General features: G+C 39.0%; 1 protein-coding gene across 6 annotated transcripts in view; it reads right to left on the bottom strand.

Moving 5' to 3' along the window:
- ZFAND4 (zinc finger AN1-type containing 4) overlaps positions 1 to 17,771 on the bottom strand; it is a 102,686-nt gene continuing 84,915 nt past the window's right edge. For 4 of the 6 annotated variants that reach the window (XM_046648656.1, XM_046648666.1, XM_046648685.1 and 1 more), the window contains 4 exons: positions 13,330 to 14,502; positions 12,762 to 12,816; positions 2,217 to 2,334; positions 1 to 913 (listed from right to left, as the gene is read on the bottom strand). In XM_046648656.1, coding sequence (XP_046504612.1) covers positions 778 to 913; positions 2,217 to 2,334; positions 12,762 to 12,816; positions 13,330 to 14,502 — 1,482 coding nt within the window. In that variant the 3' untranslated portion in view covers positions 1 to 777. Of the gene's footprint in view, positions 914 to 2,216; positions 2,335 to 12,761; positions 12,839 to 13,329; positions 14,503 to 17,771 lie in introns of those variants that run through there. The other 2 variants (XR_006886665.1, XM_046648675.1) reach the window with 2 other exon arrangements.

The following is a 17,771-nucleotide window of genomic DNA, read 5'->3' as shown; positions in this document are numbered from 1 at the left end:
TTCTCCTGGTAATAGCACTCAACACGTAAGAAAAACAAACCAAGTTGTGAGATTTTGTTTTAAATGTAGCCATTTTTCAAAAACTAATAAGTTGGGTTCTGTATTAAAGGAAACAAGTGGGACATCTTCTATTTTAAAACTACCATTCAAAAAGTAGTATTAAAAAACATATATACCATGATTAACATGATGTGTTTTATAGAATGGAACATATCTGAAGGTCAATCTGAATATGGAATATACATGTGTTAAAACCACACTGGAAAATCAAATGTTATTTTTTATAAAAAGTAGCTTGAAATAAAAAGGAACTTGCTGGTAAAGTCAGTGAACTTTCACACATGGGATTTTTTAGAAATCCCCACCCACCCCACCCCCACATATAGACACAAAAAAGTTGCAGATCTGAGTAGAGCCATCATCACATGACTGCTCATCTCTATACAATGTGGAAGCTGGTTAGTAGTCAGTGTTAACTTCCTAAAGTGCATCTTTTGAAGACTTGTCTAATAAAATTGCAATATCAAATATAAAATACTTAACACAAGACACGCAATAACAAAGCTAAATCATTATAAAGTTTTTAAAACTTCTGATTCACCAAAAAATAAAGATGTCAAATACAGTAGCATTCTCACGCTCCAACAGTATGCACTGTAGGCTTGTGTTATTTGGCAAATCTTTTGGAGTTGAACAAAAATAATGCAGTCCAAACAATATTTCTTCTGTCACTGTAATGCGATTCCTCGGGCAGAACACTTAGGCGCAGAGCAAGAGTCAGATTTTTGGAAGTTTTGGTGCGTTAACCACAGGATTTGCCTCCTGTAAGTATCTCCTCCCTGCACCCTTGTAATCATAGGTGCAGCTGTGAGCTTCTGCATAGCGATGAGACGCACAGAAGTTGTTTCCACATCTAAAGTACAAGAAAAGTTGATATGAGTAGGCACATTTCTATTAGAGGCTCAGCTCTTTGGGAGGCGAGAGCTTGACTCCAGGTGGTCCAAAGGGAGCCCTGGGTTCTCTTCAACAATGTCAGAGCCGACACTTCCCTTCCACTCATAAACAAGCACAAGCACCCCCACCAAGAACAAGTTACAAGAGTTTATAATAAAGAATCCACTACGGAATGAAACAGGGTATAGACCTTTAGGAAGCAGTAAAATTGCAAAAGCTGATAGATACGTCTATCATTTCTCTTATATCTAGTAAACCTGGGAGAACTCTGAATTTCTGAGAAAGTCAGTCTTATAAAAAATCACGTAAAACCTAAATATGTCATGAAAGGATTTTTAAAATATTTCTAACAACAAGATAAGCTGTTTCCATTTGACTAAAATACACTCCAAAACGCAGTGGTTGTTTTTAATGCCTGGCCATAACCTAGGGGCAGACACCATCCTTGGAGGCTATTAATCAATGCTAATGAAAGAAGTAAATATGGGTAGAAAAAAGTCTTATTTCTTGTAAATATACTATTCATCTGTTTTGAAATAAAAGTATACTATATAATTGTTAAAATTTATAGTACATTAACTTCTAATTTAGTCTTTTTTTGTTCGATTTAAAATAGAATCTTGGAGGAGGCATTTTTCCAAGGTATACTCAAACAAAAACCAAGTATATCTATCAGGAGACAAAGAAAGTACAGTCGTCCTTTGGTATCCACAGGAGATTGGTTCCAGGACCCTTGAGGATACCGAAACCTGAGGATGTGCAAGTTCATTATATAAAATGGCATAGTATTTGCATATAATATAAGCATATCCCCCTGTACACTTTAAATCATCTCTAGATTACTTATAATACCGAATACAATGTAAATGCTATGTAAATAGCTATTATACTGTATTGCTTAGGGAATAATGACAAGGAAAAAAGTCTGTACTTGCTCAGTACAGATGCAAACATCGTAGCCCGTTTGATCTGGGGTTGGTTCAATCTGCGGATGCGGAAGCTGCGATACAAAGGGCTGACTGTACACTCTCTCGTTAGTTTAAATCTCCTAATTTTAAAGGGGAGAGGAGGATCTCATGAGTTTGAAAACTCATGAGCTGTCTACTTGTTCTTCAGCCAATTAGGGGTTCAAGTGAAGGCTGCTATCTGAACATCATCTTAACGATGTGATGAACAGTCAATTTAAAGAACGTTTTATATCATATCCTCAAGCTGGGGCACCACAAAGAAAGCATCTCAGTGTTTCCGACTAGGCAACCTGCCTGCATTCGTAGCTAGTAGCCAGTCCAGTTTTCTTTCCACAAAGAAAACAATGCTTTGTTGTTTTCTTCTTTGTCTGAATAGGGGCTTTCACAGGTGGGAGGTGATGAGTACATTCTCCTGTTTAGAGAAAGGACACTTTAATTAATACGGGCCTAAAACTCTAAACGTGAAATACTATTAAGCAAAACACAAAACACGTTCCTGTCACAGCAAAATTCCATGCCATAAAAAACTAATTTGTGCTTCTTTTATATCTAAAATTATTTATAGAATCTGCAAGTGAGGATGGGGTAGAACTGTGAGATTTTTTAAGACATGGTAGGTTTCTACTGAGAAGGACTTCTATTTTTAGGACGTTTGGACACTCCAACACTTTTCTGATTATTTCTAAGTGTAATTAGTACACAAAAAGCACACCAAACTTTAAGAGAGAATCAAGAAAAGTGTCTGGTTCAAAAATCCTGTTTATGAGGCTTCTGAGAAACCATATAATATGTAATACAACCACCCTGTTCTTTTACACCAAGAAGGAGCACTGGAGTATCATGAAACCGGTCTTTTAGTCCTGATAACACCACAGAAATTAAATTCATCAAACCACGAGCAAGTTATTTATTCTTTCAAAACTTTAATTTGTTCATTTTTAAGGGAACAGAACATGTATTTTTCTCTCTAGGTTTCCAAGTGTTTTAAGGTCAACTCAGTTCTCACATGTAAAAAGCATTCTGAAAATTTTAAATGTTATTATTGTATAAAATATATTATCAAAATTGACTAAAACGATGCCCTGCTCAATTTCACAATACTACTACCATATCAAAAACATTTACTAAATTCTGTACTCTTGTAACAACTTGTTTTTTTACCTTAAAAGTAAGAGCACATCTGTTATTATATAGGAAGGAAATCAATTTCTTTAACTACTAAGTGAAATAGTTTTAGAACTGGGCAAAATTCCAACAGATTCCACTCATCAGCAGAGAGGCTCAAAGTCACTGTCCATGGTTGTTAGAAAAACAGTACAAGTACACAGTGCTTGGTGGCACTCAAAGGCCAAAAAGCAAGAGGCAAACAAAGAAAGCAAAAACAAGAGGAAAGAATGAGAAGAAAAATGAGAGTGTGGGGGCTGGCCCTGTGGCTGAGTGGTTAAGTCTCCACGCTCTAATTCACAGGCCCAGGGTGTGCCAGTTCTGATCCAGGGCACAGACCCAGCACCACTAATCAAGCCATCCTGAGGTGGCATCCCACAGAGAAGAACTAAAAAACCTACAACTAGGATGTACAACGATGTACTGGGGGACTTTGGGGAGGAAAAAAAAAAAAAAGGAAGATTAGCAACAGATGTTAGCTCAGAGCCAATCTTCCTCACCAAAAAAAAACAAAGAGAGAGACAGAGAGAGAGAGAGTGTGATGGTATTGGTACTATTCATTACTGAAAAAGGTTTGTGAGGCCTGGCTTAATGTTTATTTGGCAGCTAAAGGTCTCTGAAAATCCTTCAGGGGTTCAAAAAATTGGAATTACAATTAATTGGTGGGGTGCCCTTTGCCACAACCCAGATTGGGTGCTGGGATACAAGTCCGGCAAAGTTAAGTATGCTTCATTATCAGTCTAAAATACATTCCTAGATCCTCACCAAAATTGGAAACAAAATTTGAAACTGCTAATCGAATGACACCTAATGGTGCCAGGGCACCAACTCAGTTAATAAGCATGTTCCTCTTCAAATGCTCTTGGAGTTATCAAGAACATTTCACAAAGGTAATGGTGTACTTTCCACTTCTTAAAAAATAAAAATAAGATAAGCATTTGCACAGGACACAGAGGAAAGACACATACTACTGGATATCCTCTGGGAGCTCATCTAATTGCAATTATCTTTCAAATTCAGGCTTAGAATATTCTTCCTTAAACACTACTAGAAAAATTTACTGATGATAATTTAGTTCAGTGTGGTCATATTTCCATTTTTCTTCTTTCCTTAGGGGTGCTTAACTCAATGTTTCCCAAGCTTTTTTCATTCCACAACTCATGAATGTGCAGAGACAGAGAACACAGTAGTGACAGGAACACAGTGGCACAGAAACATAACTGCCGTTTTCTCCTATGAGAATGGTTTCCACATATCCTTCTACCCACCATAGAAAACCATTTATTAGTCATCTATTCCAGGCTAGGAACTATCACTTAATATACAGGTTCTCTACTACCAACTGGAGAAATTCAAATTCCTTGGACCGGAATTTGAGGTCTTACATGTCCAATAGGATATCTTTAACTTTCAGAATTGTTTTCTGCCATTTACCACATCACACCCACCCTGAATGATGCACCAGACCCATTCAGTGTGCAATCTCTTCTAAAATGCTCTACTCCACCTTCTCAACCTAGTAAAACTCTATTTATCCTCTAAGAAGATATCATCAATCATCAACTCCTCTCTGCAGCCTTCTCCCAAATGTCTACTGAACGTAAGAATAAAGAAAGTCAATAAAACAATGCCAATGTGAAGAGTTGCTTTTCAGAACAAGATTAAAGATATTTGGTAACTTATTTGGCATTTCCTGGCCTAATATTTGATGTAACACAATGATCTACAAAAATTCACCTAACAGAAAAGGCAGCCAACAAAGAAATAAGAGTAGTGTTCAAGATGCAAGTTTGGTAATCATCTGCCTAAAAGTGATGATTAAAACTAGGAAGATGGGTAAGATTTCCAAGGGAGACCCTAGAGGGAAAAGCAAAGAGGATCAAGAGAAGAACTTGGTCAATTAAATTTATACCAAATTATACCACTTAAACGTATACCAAAACTTTCACAGACTCTTCTAGGTAATTCAGAATGGTTCACTTATTACTGAAAGGAAATGGAAACAAGTTACACAGCTCTAGTTTCGATAATCATCATTGCAGATAGCAGCTGATGGCTTGACTTAAGTTAACCAAGAGTGTATACGTAGGAACAAGGAGAAGCCTGGTAAAACAAGTAAAAATGAAAACTGAGGTTAAAAAAAAACCCTGAAAACAACCAAAACAAAAATCTACAAAAATATGATAGCCCAGAATAAAAAGAGAGAGAGAGAGAGGGAGGGAGAGAGAGAAAGGAAAGAAACTATTTTAAGAAAGAGGGGTGGCCGGCCCGTGGCCAAGTGGTTAAGTTCGCACACTCTGCTTCAGAGGCCCAGGGTTTCACCAGTTTGGGTCCTGTGCACGGACATGGCACCACTCATCAGGCCATGCTGAGGTGGTGTCCCACATGCCACAACTAGAAGGACCCACAACTAAAATATAAAACTATGTACTGGGGAGAATAAGTAGAAAAAGAAAAAAAAAAAGAAAAAGATTGGCAACAGTTGTTAGCTCAGGTGCTAATCTTAAAAAAAAAGAAAGAAAGAAAGAAAGAAAGAGGGGAGGGGATCTCATGAAGATGGCAGTGTAGGCAGACTCTGAACTCACGTCCTCCCATGAATGCAACCAGGTTACAACTATTCTTGGAAAAATTACCCTGGAGAGAGACCTGAAAACTGGATAAAAAAGAACTCCCACAACAAGTGACAGTCCTGACTGGGGCAGAAGGGCAAAAATTCCTTCTAGAGTGAAAAAAAGCCAGCTTCACAAGCTCTGGAGCTTCACAGCCATGCAGAAGCCACCCTAAGGTACAAAGAGCTCCCTGGAGGAGAGGGGACCAGAGTGGGGGTGCATTACAGCTATAAGCATCCTTCAGACTCAGCACAACTGAGATCAGTCTCATAACATCTGCCTTTACTGGCTATTAACTGCAATGGGGGACTACCCCCAGAAAAGCTATCAGACATAAGTGGAAAACCCAGTTCTTAAAGGGCCCACACACAAAGTCACCTGTCTCACAAAGCAACCTAAAATCACCAGAAAGAAAGGTGCACAGTCCTTCGGTAAAAATAGACTCACCTGGTGGGCTCTGGGTGCATCTCGGTGAGAGAGGAGACCTTTCTGGAGACTGAGACATTGGCAGCAGGCAACACTGTGATCTAGTACAGGTGTGCTGACACAGACGCTGGCAGATGCCATTGAAGTTCTTCCGCTGGTCTGTTAGCCCAGGGGTCTGCCACACCCACTACAGTGCAGATTTCATCCAGTTCAGCCAGGGCAGGCAGGCTGCCATAGGGACTGACCTCACCCAACAGCAAGCCCTCAGGCTTCTTGTCAGCCTGCATAGACTGGGTACCTTGATCCTCTGCAGGCAGGAGAGTATGTTCACTTCTGTGGGGCAGGGCCTGGCATGAGGGGCATTGGTGGAGAGTGTGGGGGCCTCTGCAGTGGGGCAACTGGGTATGCTCCAGGGGGTTGAGAAGGGTGCACGGGCCAGGACTGTGCTGACAGTGTGTGTGGACCTGTGGAGGGTGGGGCTTATCAGTGGCAGAAGACCTGTGCTTCACAAACAGCCACAAAAGAGATCAGTCCCACCTTCCAAAGCCTGAAACAATTGGCTGCTCCTGTGCCTGGCGCCAGCCCCACTCAGCTGCAATCCTGAGAGAGCTGACAACAGCCTTGCAGGCCTGAGGCCTATAGCAATTGTAAACCCCTGAGCCTAGCAACCGCCACACTGGGTGCCTACTCACTTAGAAAAACTGCAAACAGGAGTGTGCTATGAGACCTTGCAGCCAACTGTGCTGGGGCTCCCCAAAAACAATTTACAAACAGCTGGATTGGGGGGGGAACCTAGACTCCCTGGGTACCTGCAGTAAGAGCAACCGTGCCACAGCAGAAGGACACATGTAGCCCACAAGGGGACACTCCTGGAATATTTGGACTGCAACGAGAGGGAAGCACACTGCCAGGCCTCAAAAGGCATCTCTTACATAAGGTCACTTCTCCAAGGTCAGGAGACATAGCTGACCCACCTAATACATAGATATAAGCACAGAGAAAGAGGCAAAATGAGGAGACAAAGGAATATGTTCCAAGCAATGGAACAGGACAAAACTCCAGAAAAAGAACTAAGCAAAACGGAAATAAGCAATCTACCCAACAAAGAGTTCAAACAAAAAGTCATAAGGCTGCTCACTGATACTGGGAGAAGACTGGATGAACACAGTGAGAACGTCAACAAAGAACTGGAAAATATAAAAAAGAACCAATCAGAAATGAAGAATACAATACTGGAAATTAAAAATTCACTAGAGGGACTCAATAGCAGAGTAGATGATACAGAAGAACAGATCAGCAAGCTGGATGAAAGAGTATAGGAAATCACCTAAGCTGAACAGAAAAAAGAAAAAAGAATTAAAAAGAATGAGGACAGTCCAAGAGACCTGTGGGATAATATCAAGCACACTAACATTCATATTATAAGTCTCCCAAAAGGAGAAGAGAGAGACAAAGGGGCAGACAATCTATCTGAAGAAATAATAGCTGAAAACTTTTTTAACCTAAGGAAGGAAACAGCCATCCAGGTGCAGGAGGCACAGAGAGCACCAAACAAGATAAACCCAAAGAGGCCCACAAGACACATTATAATTAAAATGTCAAGAATTAAAGATAAAGAGAGAATCCTAAAAGCTGCATGAGAAAGGCAATAAGTGACATACAAAGGAAACCCCATAAGGCTACCAGCTGACTTCTTAGCCGAAACACTACAGGCTAGAAGAAAGTGGCACAATATATTTAAAGTGCAGGAAGGAAAATGCCTTCAGGCAAGAACACTCTATCCGGCAAGGTTATCATTCAGAATGGAAGGAGAGATAAAGAGTTTTCTAGACAAGCAAAAGCTAAAGGAGTTTATCACCAAGAAACCAGCTTTACAAGAGAAGCTGAAGGGATTTATTTAAGTAGGAAAGAGAAGACCACAAATAGGAACAAAAAAATTATCCAAAAGACCCAGGCAATAAAATCACTGGAAAAGGCAAAAATATAGTAAAGGTAGCAGATCAAATACCTATGAAGATAATACGAAGGTTAAAAGACAAAACTACTAAAATTACCTATTTCAATGATAAGAAGGTAATGAATAGACACACACAAAGTAAGAGATTAGACATGATTTCAAAAACAATGTGGGAGGGGGTTGGCCCAGTGGCACAGCAGTTAAGTGTGCATGTTCAGCTTCAGTGGCCCAGGGTTTGCCAGCCAAAGGGATCCTGAGAAAAAAGAACAAAGCTGGAGGTATCACATTCCATAATTTCAAAATATACTATAAAGCTATCGTAACCAAAACAGCATGGTACTGGCACAAAAACACACACACAAATCAATGGAACAGAATCAAGAGCCCAGAAATAAACCCACACATATACAGACAACTAATTTTTGACATGGGAGCCAAGAACATACACTGGAGAAAGGAAAGTCTGTTCAATAAATGGTGCTGGGAAAAGTGGACAGCCGCACGCAAAAAATGAAAGTAGACTATTATCTTACACCATACACAAAAATCAACTCAAAATGGATTAAAGACTTGAATGTAAGATCTGAAACCATGAAACTTCTGGAGGAAAACATAGGCAGTACGCTCTTTGACATCAGTCTTAGCAGCATTTTTTCAAATACCATGTCTGACCGGGCAAGGGAAACAATAGAAAAAATAAACAAATGGGACTACATCAAATGGAAAAGCTTCTGCTCAGCAAAGGAAATTATCAACACAACGAAAAGACAACCTAACAATTGGGAGAAGATATTTACAAACCATATATCAGATAAGGAATTAATATCCAAAATATACAAAGAACTCATACATCTCAACAACAAAAAAACTAACAACTCAATTAAAAAATGGGCAAAAGATCTGAACAGAGATTTCTCCAAAGAAGATATACAGATGGCTAACAGGCACATGAAAAGATATTCAACATCATTAACTATCAGGGAAATGCAAATCAAAACTACAATGAGATATCACCTCACTCCCATCAGAATGGCTATAATTAACAAGAAAGGGAACAATAAATGTTGGAGAGGATGTGGAGACAAGGGAACCCTCACACACTGCTGGTGGGAGAACAAACTGGTGCAGCCATTACGGAAAACAGTATGGGGTTTCCTCAGAAAATTAAGAATAGATCTACCATATGATCCAGCTATTCCACTGCTGGGTATCTATCCAAAGAACTTGAAAAGACAAATGCATAAAGATACATACACCCCTATATTCATTGCAGCATTATTCACAATAGTCAAGACTTGGAAGCAACCTAGGCGCCCATCAAGGGACAAATGGATAAAGAAGATGTGGTATATATACACAATGGAACACTACTCAGCCATAAGAAATGATGAAATCTGGTCATTTGTGACAACATGGATGGACCTTGAGGGTATTATGCTAAGTGAAGTAAGTCAGAGGGAGAAAGTCAAAGACCATATGATCTCACTTATAAGTAGAAGATAAAAACAACAACAAACAAACAAAGAACAGAGATTGGATTAGTGGTTACCAGAGGGGAAGGGAGGATGGAGGAGGGTGATTACATACGTGTGTGTGGGGATGGATTGTAATTAGGCTTTGGGTGGTGAACATGAGGTAATCTACACAGAATTTGAAATATATTATGATGTACACCTGAAATTTATATAATGTTATAAACCAATCTTACTGCAATAAAAAAATAAGTAAATAAATAAACAAAAAATTTTTAAAAAAAGAAAGAGGGCCACAAAAATCAACTAAGAAAAAGACAGAAGCATGCAGTAGATTTGAAATTACGGAGCTCTCGGTGACCTCGGCAACAGCAATTTCAGAGCAGCAGTGAGAAGAGAAGTGAAGAAAGCACTGAAGCCTGAAGTTGAGTTAAGAGAGCAGAGATAACTGCAACACAAACTTTCAAGAGGCTGGGCTATGGGTTAGGATAGGACAGACTTAAGGACGTGTCAAGGAAAAATAATTATAACATTAAAACCAGATATATTACAGTAATCAAAATAGTGTGGTACTGGCATAAAGACAGACATAAAGATCAATGGTATACAATAGAGAACCCAGAAATAAACCCTCACATATACAATTTTTGACAAGGGTGCCAAGACCATTCACTGGGGAACAGACAGTCTTTTTAACAAATGGTGCTGGGAAAACTGGATATCCACATGGAAAAGAATGAAGCCGAACCCTTATATTACACAGTATATAAAAATTAATTCAAAATGTATCAAAGACCTAAATGTATGAATTTAAAACTATAAAACTCCTAGAAGAAAATATAGGGGAAAAGCTTCTTGACACTGGATTTGGCAATGACTTATAGGGACATGACACCAATGGCACAGGCAACAAAGAAAAAATATACAAACTGAAAACTATTGTGCATCAAAAGACACTATTGACAGAGTAAAAACGCAACCTATAGAATAGGAGAAAATATTTGCAAATCATATATCTGATAAGGGATTAATATCCAGAATATATAGAGAACAGCTAAAACTTAACAACAAAAAAACAAACAACTCCATTCAAAAATGGGCAAAGGAAATGAACAGATTATTCTCCAAAGAAGATATATGAATGGCCAATAAAAAGACACTCAACATCACTAATCATCAGGGAAATGCAAATCAAAACCACAATGAAAACCACTATCAAAAAACCCCTGAAAATAACAAGTGTTGGTGAGAATGTGGAGAACCTGGAAACCTTGTACATTGTTGGTGGGAATGTAACATGGTATAGCCACTATGAAAAACAGTATGGCAGGCCCTCAAAAGTTAAAAATAGAATTACCATATGATTTAGTAATTCCACTTCTGGGTAGACACTCAAAAGAACTGAAAGCAGGGTCTCAAAGAGATATTTGCTCACCCACGTTTACAGCAGCACTATTCACAACAGCTAAAATGTAGAAGCAACACAAGTCTCTGTCCACAGATGTATGGATAAGCAAAACGTTGTCCAGTAGGTCCCTCTTATCCGCAGTTTCACTTTGCTCAGTTTCAGTTACCCATGGTCAACCACGTTGTGAAAATATTAAGTAGAAAAATTCCAGAAGGAAACAATTCATACATTTTAAATTGCGTGCCATTCTGAGGAGCATGATGAAATCTCATGCCATCCTGCTCCATCCTGCCCAGGACATGAATCATCCCTTTGTCCAATGTATTCACACTGCATATGCTACCCGCCTGTTAGTCACTTAACCTTCTTGGTTATTAGATTGACTGTCATGATATCGCAGTGCTTGTGGTCAAGTAACCCTTATTTTACTTAGTAATGGCCCCAAAGTCAACTTTATTATTTACTGTTGTTAATCTCTTACTTGCCTAATTTATAAATTAAACTTTATCATAGGTATGTATAGGAGAAAACACAGTCTATATATATGGTTTGGTACTATCCACGGTTTCAGGCATCGCCTGGGAGTCTTGGAATGTATCCCATGCAGATAAGGGAGACTACAGTATATACATAAAATTATTACTATCCAGTCTTAAAAAGTATGGAAATTCTAACACATGCTACAACATAGATGAACCTTGAGGACATTATGTTATGTTAAGTGAAGTAAGCCAGACACAAAAAGACAAATACTGTATGATCCCACTTATATGAAATATAGAGTAGTTAAAATTATAGCGATAGGAAATAGGATGGTGGTTGCCAGGGGCTGGGGTGGGAGGAGAATGAGGACTGGTGTTTAATGAGTACAGAGTTTCAGTTTTTCAAGATGAAAAGAATTCTGGAGATGGATGGTGGTGATGGTTGTCCAACAAGGTGAATGTACCTAATGCTACTGAATTGTACATGTAAAAATAGTTAAGACAGTAAATTTTGTCATGTGTATTTTACCACAATAAAAAAAATTGAAAAAAAAGTAGCTATATTAAGACTTTAGAACCTTGGGGCTTACATAGTAGTGAAAAACAAACCCTAAGTATCTCCTTAAAGACATAAAACTCACATGACAATCATAATATATAAAGTATCCATTAAAACTTAGGGGCTACAAAGCTGGTACATCTTTGGTAATGAGTTTCCCATCCCTAGTCCGGGTATTAAAACACAAAAGGTGATGATAGTAATGGCTTCCTTGTAAATAATGACTGACCAGGACACCTTTACAGTTACTGGTAGAAGGGAGTGCTAATGTTATAGTGATTTCTGCTATTGTGCCTTGGAAAGGGCTGATCCTAGGGATTGTCCCTTTGTTCTCCCCAGGAATAACCAGTTCATTGAAAGGAGCTCTTACTATCATCCTTGATATTGAATTACGATGTTAAGAAACACCTTTCTAGGGTGTTTCCTCAAAACCCATCCAGTAGCCCAGCATGACTCCGGAGTGGCCAGTGACTGAGGGGGTTGGGAATTATATGTTAATTCTTCATTCATCTTGTCTTTTCACATAGACCATATCTCCTACCAGACAACAGAGGCCTCAATTTCAATTTTTTGTTGTATTCTTCAAATAAGTCCTATAGTCAGTTCTCATAATCATTTTCTTAAGCAGAACAAAGTTTAGGAACAGTTTACTCTGCACATATCACAGAGAATATTCTTCTCATTTCTTCTTGAAAATTCAACAGTATGCAAAATGACATGATTATTAGCCTTCTATTATTTTCAAAATTATCTGTAGCTTACCTACTCTTTTCCCTGCTGCTGTATTATTTCCATTCATTCCAATACCATGGGCAGACTACAATTAAAACACAAAACATCTATAGAGGTGAGTTAACGAGAACAGAAGAAAAGATCACCACACATGAAATACTTGTATTTTATTACAAAAATGGTTTCGGGCTTTCACCTAAAATTATTTAATCTATTTTAATTAAATTAACTTGGAACCTGATTCTCACAGCCAGCAACATTGTACCTACTATTTATCTTTAAAAGAGTAAAATTTGATGGTTCCAATAAAAGTTTTTATTTGGGAAAAACAGTAATAAAAATATTTAGCATTTAAAAATATATGATAAATTATTTACATGAAGTTATTTTCAAATTACAGTTCTCAACTTAAGACTAAAACATTATTTAAAGTTCAACAGTCAAAAAGATTTTCTAAAAAGTAGATGAACATTTTAAGAGAAATTTATGAAAAGAATTCAACTTTAGGCTTCCTTATTTATATAAACAGTAACAACCTTAAATATGTTGAATCACTACAAGGATAACTAGAAGAACATATTGAAAGGCAAATACTTACTAGAAAAAGTTCTGTAGGTTCTAACTGGGGAGAGCTCTTCCTAAGGTTTTCTTCCTGAAAACGCTGGAAGTTTGTAGACAGCCCAATTCCAGAGGTCCGAAGCCTGCCTGCCCCATGTGTACTCTGTGAGCTGTCTCTGCTTGCGCTCCGGGCCAACGAAGCAAGAAAATCTATATTATTTACACAACCAACAGGTTCTTTGGAAGCCCTGTTAGCCATTTCTGTGATATCCTGAGCCTCAACTTTAGAAATAATATCAGATCTTTTGCCAGGTGAATCAACTTTAACAGCTCGAAAGCGAGTAGTCCTAGAGAATGAAGAATCAGTTATATTTCGAACATCCAATGACCGGAGCACATTCTGTGAAGCAGAAGACTGGAGGTTCCCAGACTCAAAACATTTGGACTGTCTCTGTGGTTTCAGCAGAGGATTATGGAGTGACATTGGTGTAGAAGAGTGAAGAGGTGACAAGAGTCTGTTCTTGTGAGGACTTAATTCGCGGTGGTTGACCACAGCAGTCTCTACTGATTCACCACTCAACACTCTGGCAACGTGTTTCAGATGCTGCTCCGTAGCTTTCAACCCTTTATCACCATTAGTGAGTAAGAACTCTGGATTCACCTTCTGTGCGCCTTCTAAGCCACGGCTCTGCTCATCAGTGTTTCCTTCTGTAAATGAAGCAAGTGCACTCACTTCAGGGAGAAGCGATTCTTCAGTTACACGCTCTTGTGAAGTTGGAAATACAGTGTCATCCTCCTTATTAGATGACAAATTTCCTGAAAACTGTTTTGTCCGCCTAGGCAGGCATAATCCAAGATGGAGAATAGAATCAGCAAGCTCTTTGTCATTTTCAAACTCCATATGGGCTATCTGAGGTGGTAGTTTGGTGCTACCATTGGAATGAGACAGTGCGTTACTCTCCCAGTTATCATATGCCTTAAGAAAATCACTAGCAATAGATGATATGGGTCTATCAGCAGGTGGCAGAGTTGCCAAACTTGAAACTGCATTGCTGGATGTCTCAGGTGGATAAGCATTCCCAGGAGAAGGCAAACAGGACTGCCCAATGTTGGGGAGAACCCTTAACAATCTGTGGCGAGCAGCTGCTGTGGAACTACTAGAAGGTCGAGGAGCTACAGGTGGACGAGGTTTTACCTTGACAGCTTTCTTAGGCTAAAAGAAAAGAGTGAATATATAATTCCTTTACACAGTCATTTTCTCTGTGCATTAACAAAAATTAACGAAGGAAGGGGCCGGCCCCGTGGCCGAGTGGTTAAGTTCCTGGGCTCTGCTTCAGCGGCCCAGGGTTTTGCCGGTTCGAATCCTGGGCGCAGACACGGCCCACTCATCAAGCTATGCTGAGGTGGCGTCCCACATGCCACAGCTGAAGGGACACACAACTATGTACCAGAGGACTTTGGGGAGAAAAAAGGAAAAATAAAATCTTAAAAAAAAATTAATGAAGGATGAAAATGTTACTATAACATATTGGCATTTTGGTTACCTCAATTTAAAATGTTTAAAAAGAATAAAATCTTAAGCTTATGATTGAGAAGTATTTGGTGATCAACCTTCGAGTATTATTTTCTGAGAATGTGAAAGAAAAATAACTTTGTTTTACTTAATTTCTTCACTACTAATTATTTGTCAGAGTTCTGCTGTAAAGAAAACTCATCGATTATAATACATATGGCATTGCTGACCTATTTTAGATCTCCAAGAACTTTTCTTAGTAAGATAAGTAAGTGTTTGGCTAGGTAGGTATTCCAGAAGAGTTAACAGGCCTAAATAACTATCCTTGAAAAGGTCTACTTACAAGGTTGGCCCTTGGTTGGTTTCTGGGAACTTGTACTTCAAAACGGTTCCAAACACCCTAACTGATAAGAGTGGCTCATTGTGCCTAACCTGTTTGTGCAAACATTATGGTTCATGCTAAACACCAGCTTTCCTTCAGGGAGCCTGGAATTTTGGTACATACTAGGCAGAAGGTGCCTACACGATCCACCGACAATAAAATCCCCAGGCACAGTCTCTAATGAGCTTCTTTGGTAGCCAACGTTCCACATGTGCTGACACAATTCACTGACAGAGGAATTAAGCACATCCTATGAGACTCCACTGGGAAAGGACTTTGGGAAGCTTGTACCTGGTTCCCTCTAGACTTGACCCCATGCACTTTTTACGTTTGCTGATTTTGTTTTGTACCCTTTTGCTGTAATAAATCTTAACCATGAATAAAATTACATGCTAATCCTGTGAGTCTTTCCTAGCAAATCATCAAACCTGGGAGTGGTCTAGGGGTCCCTGATACAGTAGGCGTTAATAAAAGTATCACAATTCATGATACTATGAATAAAGTTGAAAATTAAAGACAAGCCTTTGCTCTTATCTTTAAGATATGTGCAGATATGACTATCAGGTATGGCATGGAATACCTGATGACATACCAACACTCCCAACCTAGAAATATAAGAGAAGCTAGATAATTCAGTGGATATCATTCAAGGCAAGAACTAGAGGAGCTAAAAATCCAAAGAAAGAGGAACCTTGGAAAGATAAGATGGCTCCTATAGCTGCTTCCATCCTAGGACCATTGTCTTACCAACCTGCAATTCCATACTTAGCAAAAACAGTCTTCAAAAATGAAGGTGATGACTTTTGGGCTGTAGACATTAATGATGGCTGCCTAAGTCTGAATTTTTCCATGCATCCTTCAAAGAACCATACAGATCAACAACATAAGTAAATAAAATTATCTACACCATACCTTCATCAAAACCAAGGGACAGATAAAATTAATTTCAATTTACCTGTAGGAAGGAAAATACCCAAATCCAGGAGACTCATCTGCAAAGCATATGCCTGTGGTGAGAGACAAGCAAGAGTGTAGAGCAAGAGAGGGAGAGAGGGAAGAAGGAAGGAAGAAGTGGAATAACTAAGGTGTGGATAACCTAGAATTGATGGAACAAAGAGAAAATAAACCCACAAAAGAGAAGATCCCACTTGATTATGAAAATACTGAAGATAGGCTTAAGATCTAGGATATTAAAACACAGGCTATGAGGAAATCAAAAGCCAGTGACTTGGAACTGTTTAGGACCTGAGGAGAGAGCTTCAAGATGGGATCACTTCTGGGGTAAGAAGGGGTAAATTGGAAGGAAAAGGCACTCATTGAGAACTTGATAGTGAAAGTAAAGAAGGCAGCAAGAAAGTGAAAGTAAGAATCCTATAGACACAAGAGGGAATCACAAAATCAGAAAACATACCACCTCCACGCTCCAATAGAAGAATGCCATTGATTTTAAAAACTGCATTTCACTATACTGAGAGACGAGGGTGCTCTTGAAATAAGAAACTTACTTTGCCACACAAAATCCTCACCTTTGTCTACACACAACTGTTAATATTTATGTGATTAAATAAACCCCAAAAATCAGAAAATAAATATAAAAAGCTAGACCAAATCAATACAAAGCTCCTATAAAAATAAAACAGAAAATGAGAATCAGAACATTTCAGCTAACGAAAATTTCCCCCAATGAAACAAAATAAACCTGCATCACAACACTCCGACCTGAATTAATATCTTTAAGTTAGTATTTGCAGATATTTTTTTAAAAGCAACATCACATCAGAAACCTAAAACTTTACAACACAATGGACAAAAAAGGGGGAAGATAAGAAATGAGAGTTGATCAAACCCAGAAAATAATCTGAAAAGCACTAACTCATCTTAGAAATGAAGACTAAATTACAAGGTACCCAAGGGAGATTAAAGTCTACTGAACATTTAATAAAAACTACTGAAGAAGGTATGAAGACAGCCAAGAGGATGAAAATGACATAAAGAATTAAAAAGGAGAGGTCCAAGGTGGCAGTGTAGGAAGACCCTGAGAACACTTCCTCCCACTGACACCTGAATCTACACCTACATATACAGCAATTCTCAATGAAGAAGAATTGAGACCTGACTGAACGGCTGCTGCACAACAAAGAACACAGGAAACACACAGAGATGGGTAGGAGAGAGGGAGATACACTATAGATGGGAACCCCACCCCCATAATGCGGTGACCAGCAGCAGGAAGGGAAATCACAGAGGGGCCCATGCACAGGCTTGCCTACCTTGTGCACAGCAAAAAAGCATCAGTTTAAAGGGCATCTATAACATAGGGAAGGAAAAAATCTACTCATTAATCCTACAGCATCTGCCAAACAGGCAGGGAACTGCTGGAACTTTCTCTAGGGTTGGAGGTGCTGGCCAGAACCATTTTTTGCATTCCCTTCCTCCTCAATAGTGTGGGCAGGAGATTATCTAGATGCTCTAGGAAGCCTGCTAAGGCTTTCCCAGTGAACCCTGGGCCCCTGGTCCACATTGGGTGCAGATGTTCCCCAAAGGATGCCCCGGAACAGTGAGCCCCAGGACCCAGCGACATGTGCTC

The sequence above is a fragment of the Equus quagga genome, chromosome 2, assembly GCF_021613505.1.
Source record: "Equus quagga isolate Etosha38 chromosome 2, UCLA_HA_Equagga_1.0, whole genome shotgun sequence".
NCBI lineage: Eukaryota > Metazoa > Chordata > Mammalia > Perissodactyla > Equidae > Equus > Equus quagga.
This window is presented reverse-complemented; position numbering and strand designations above follow the sequence as displayed.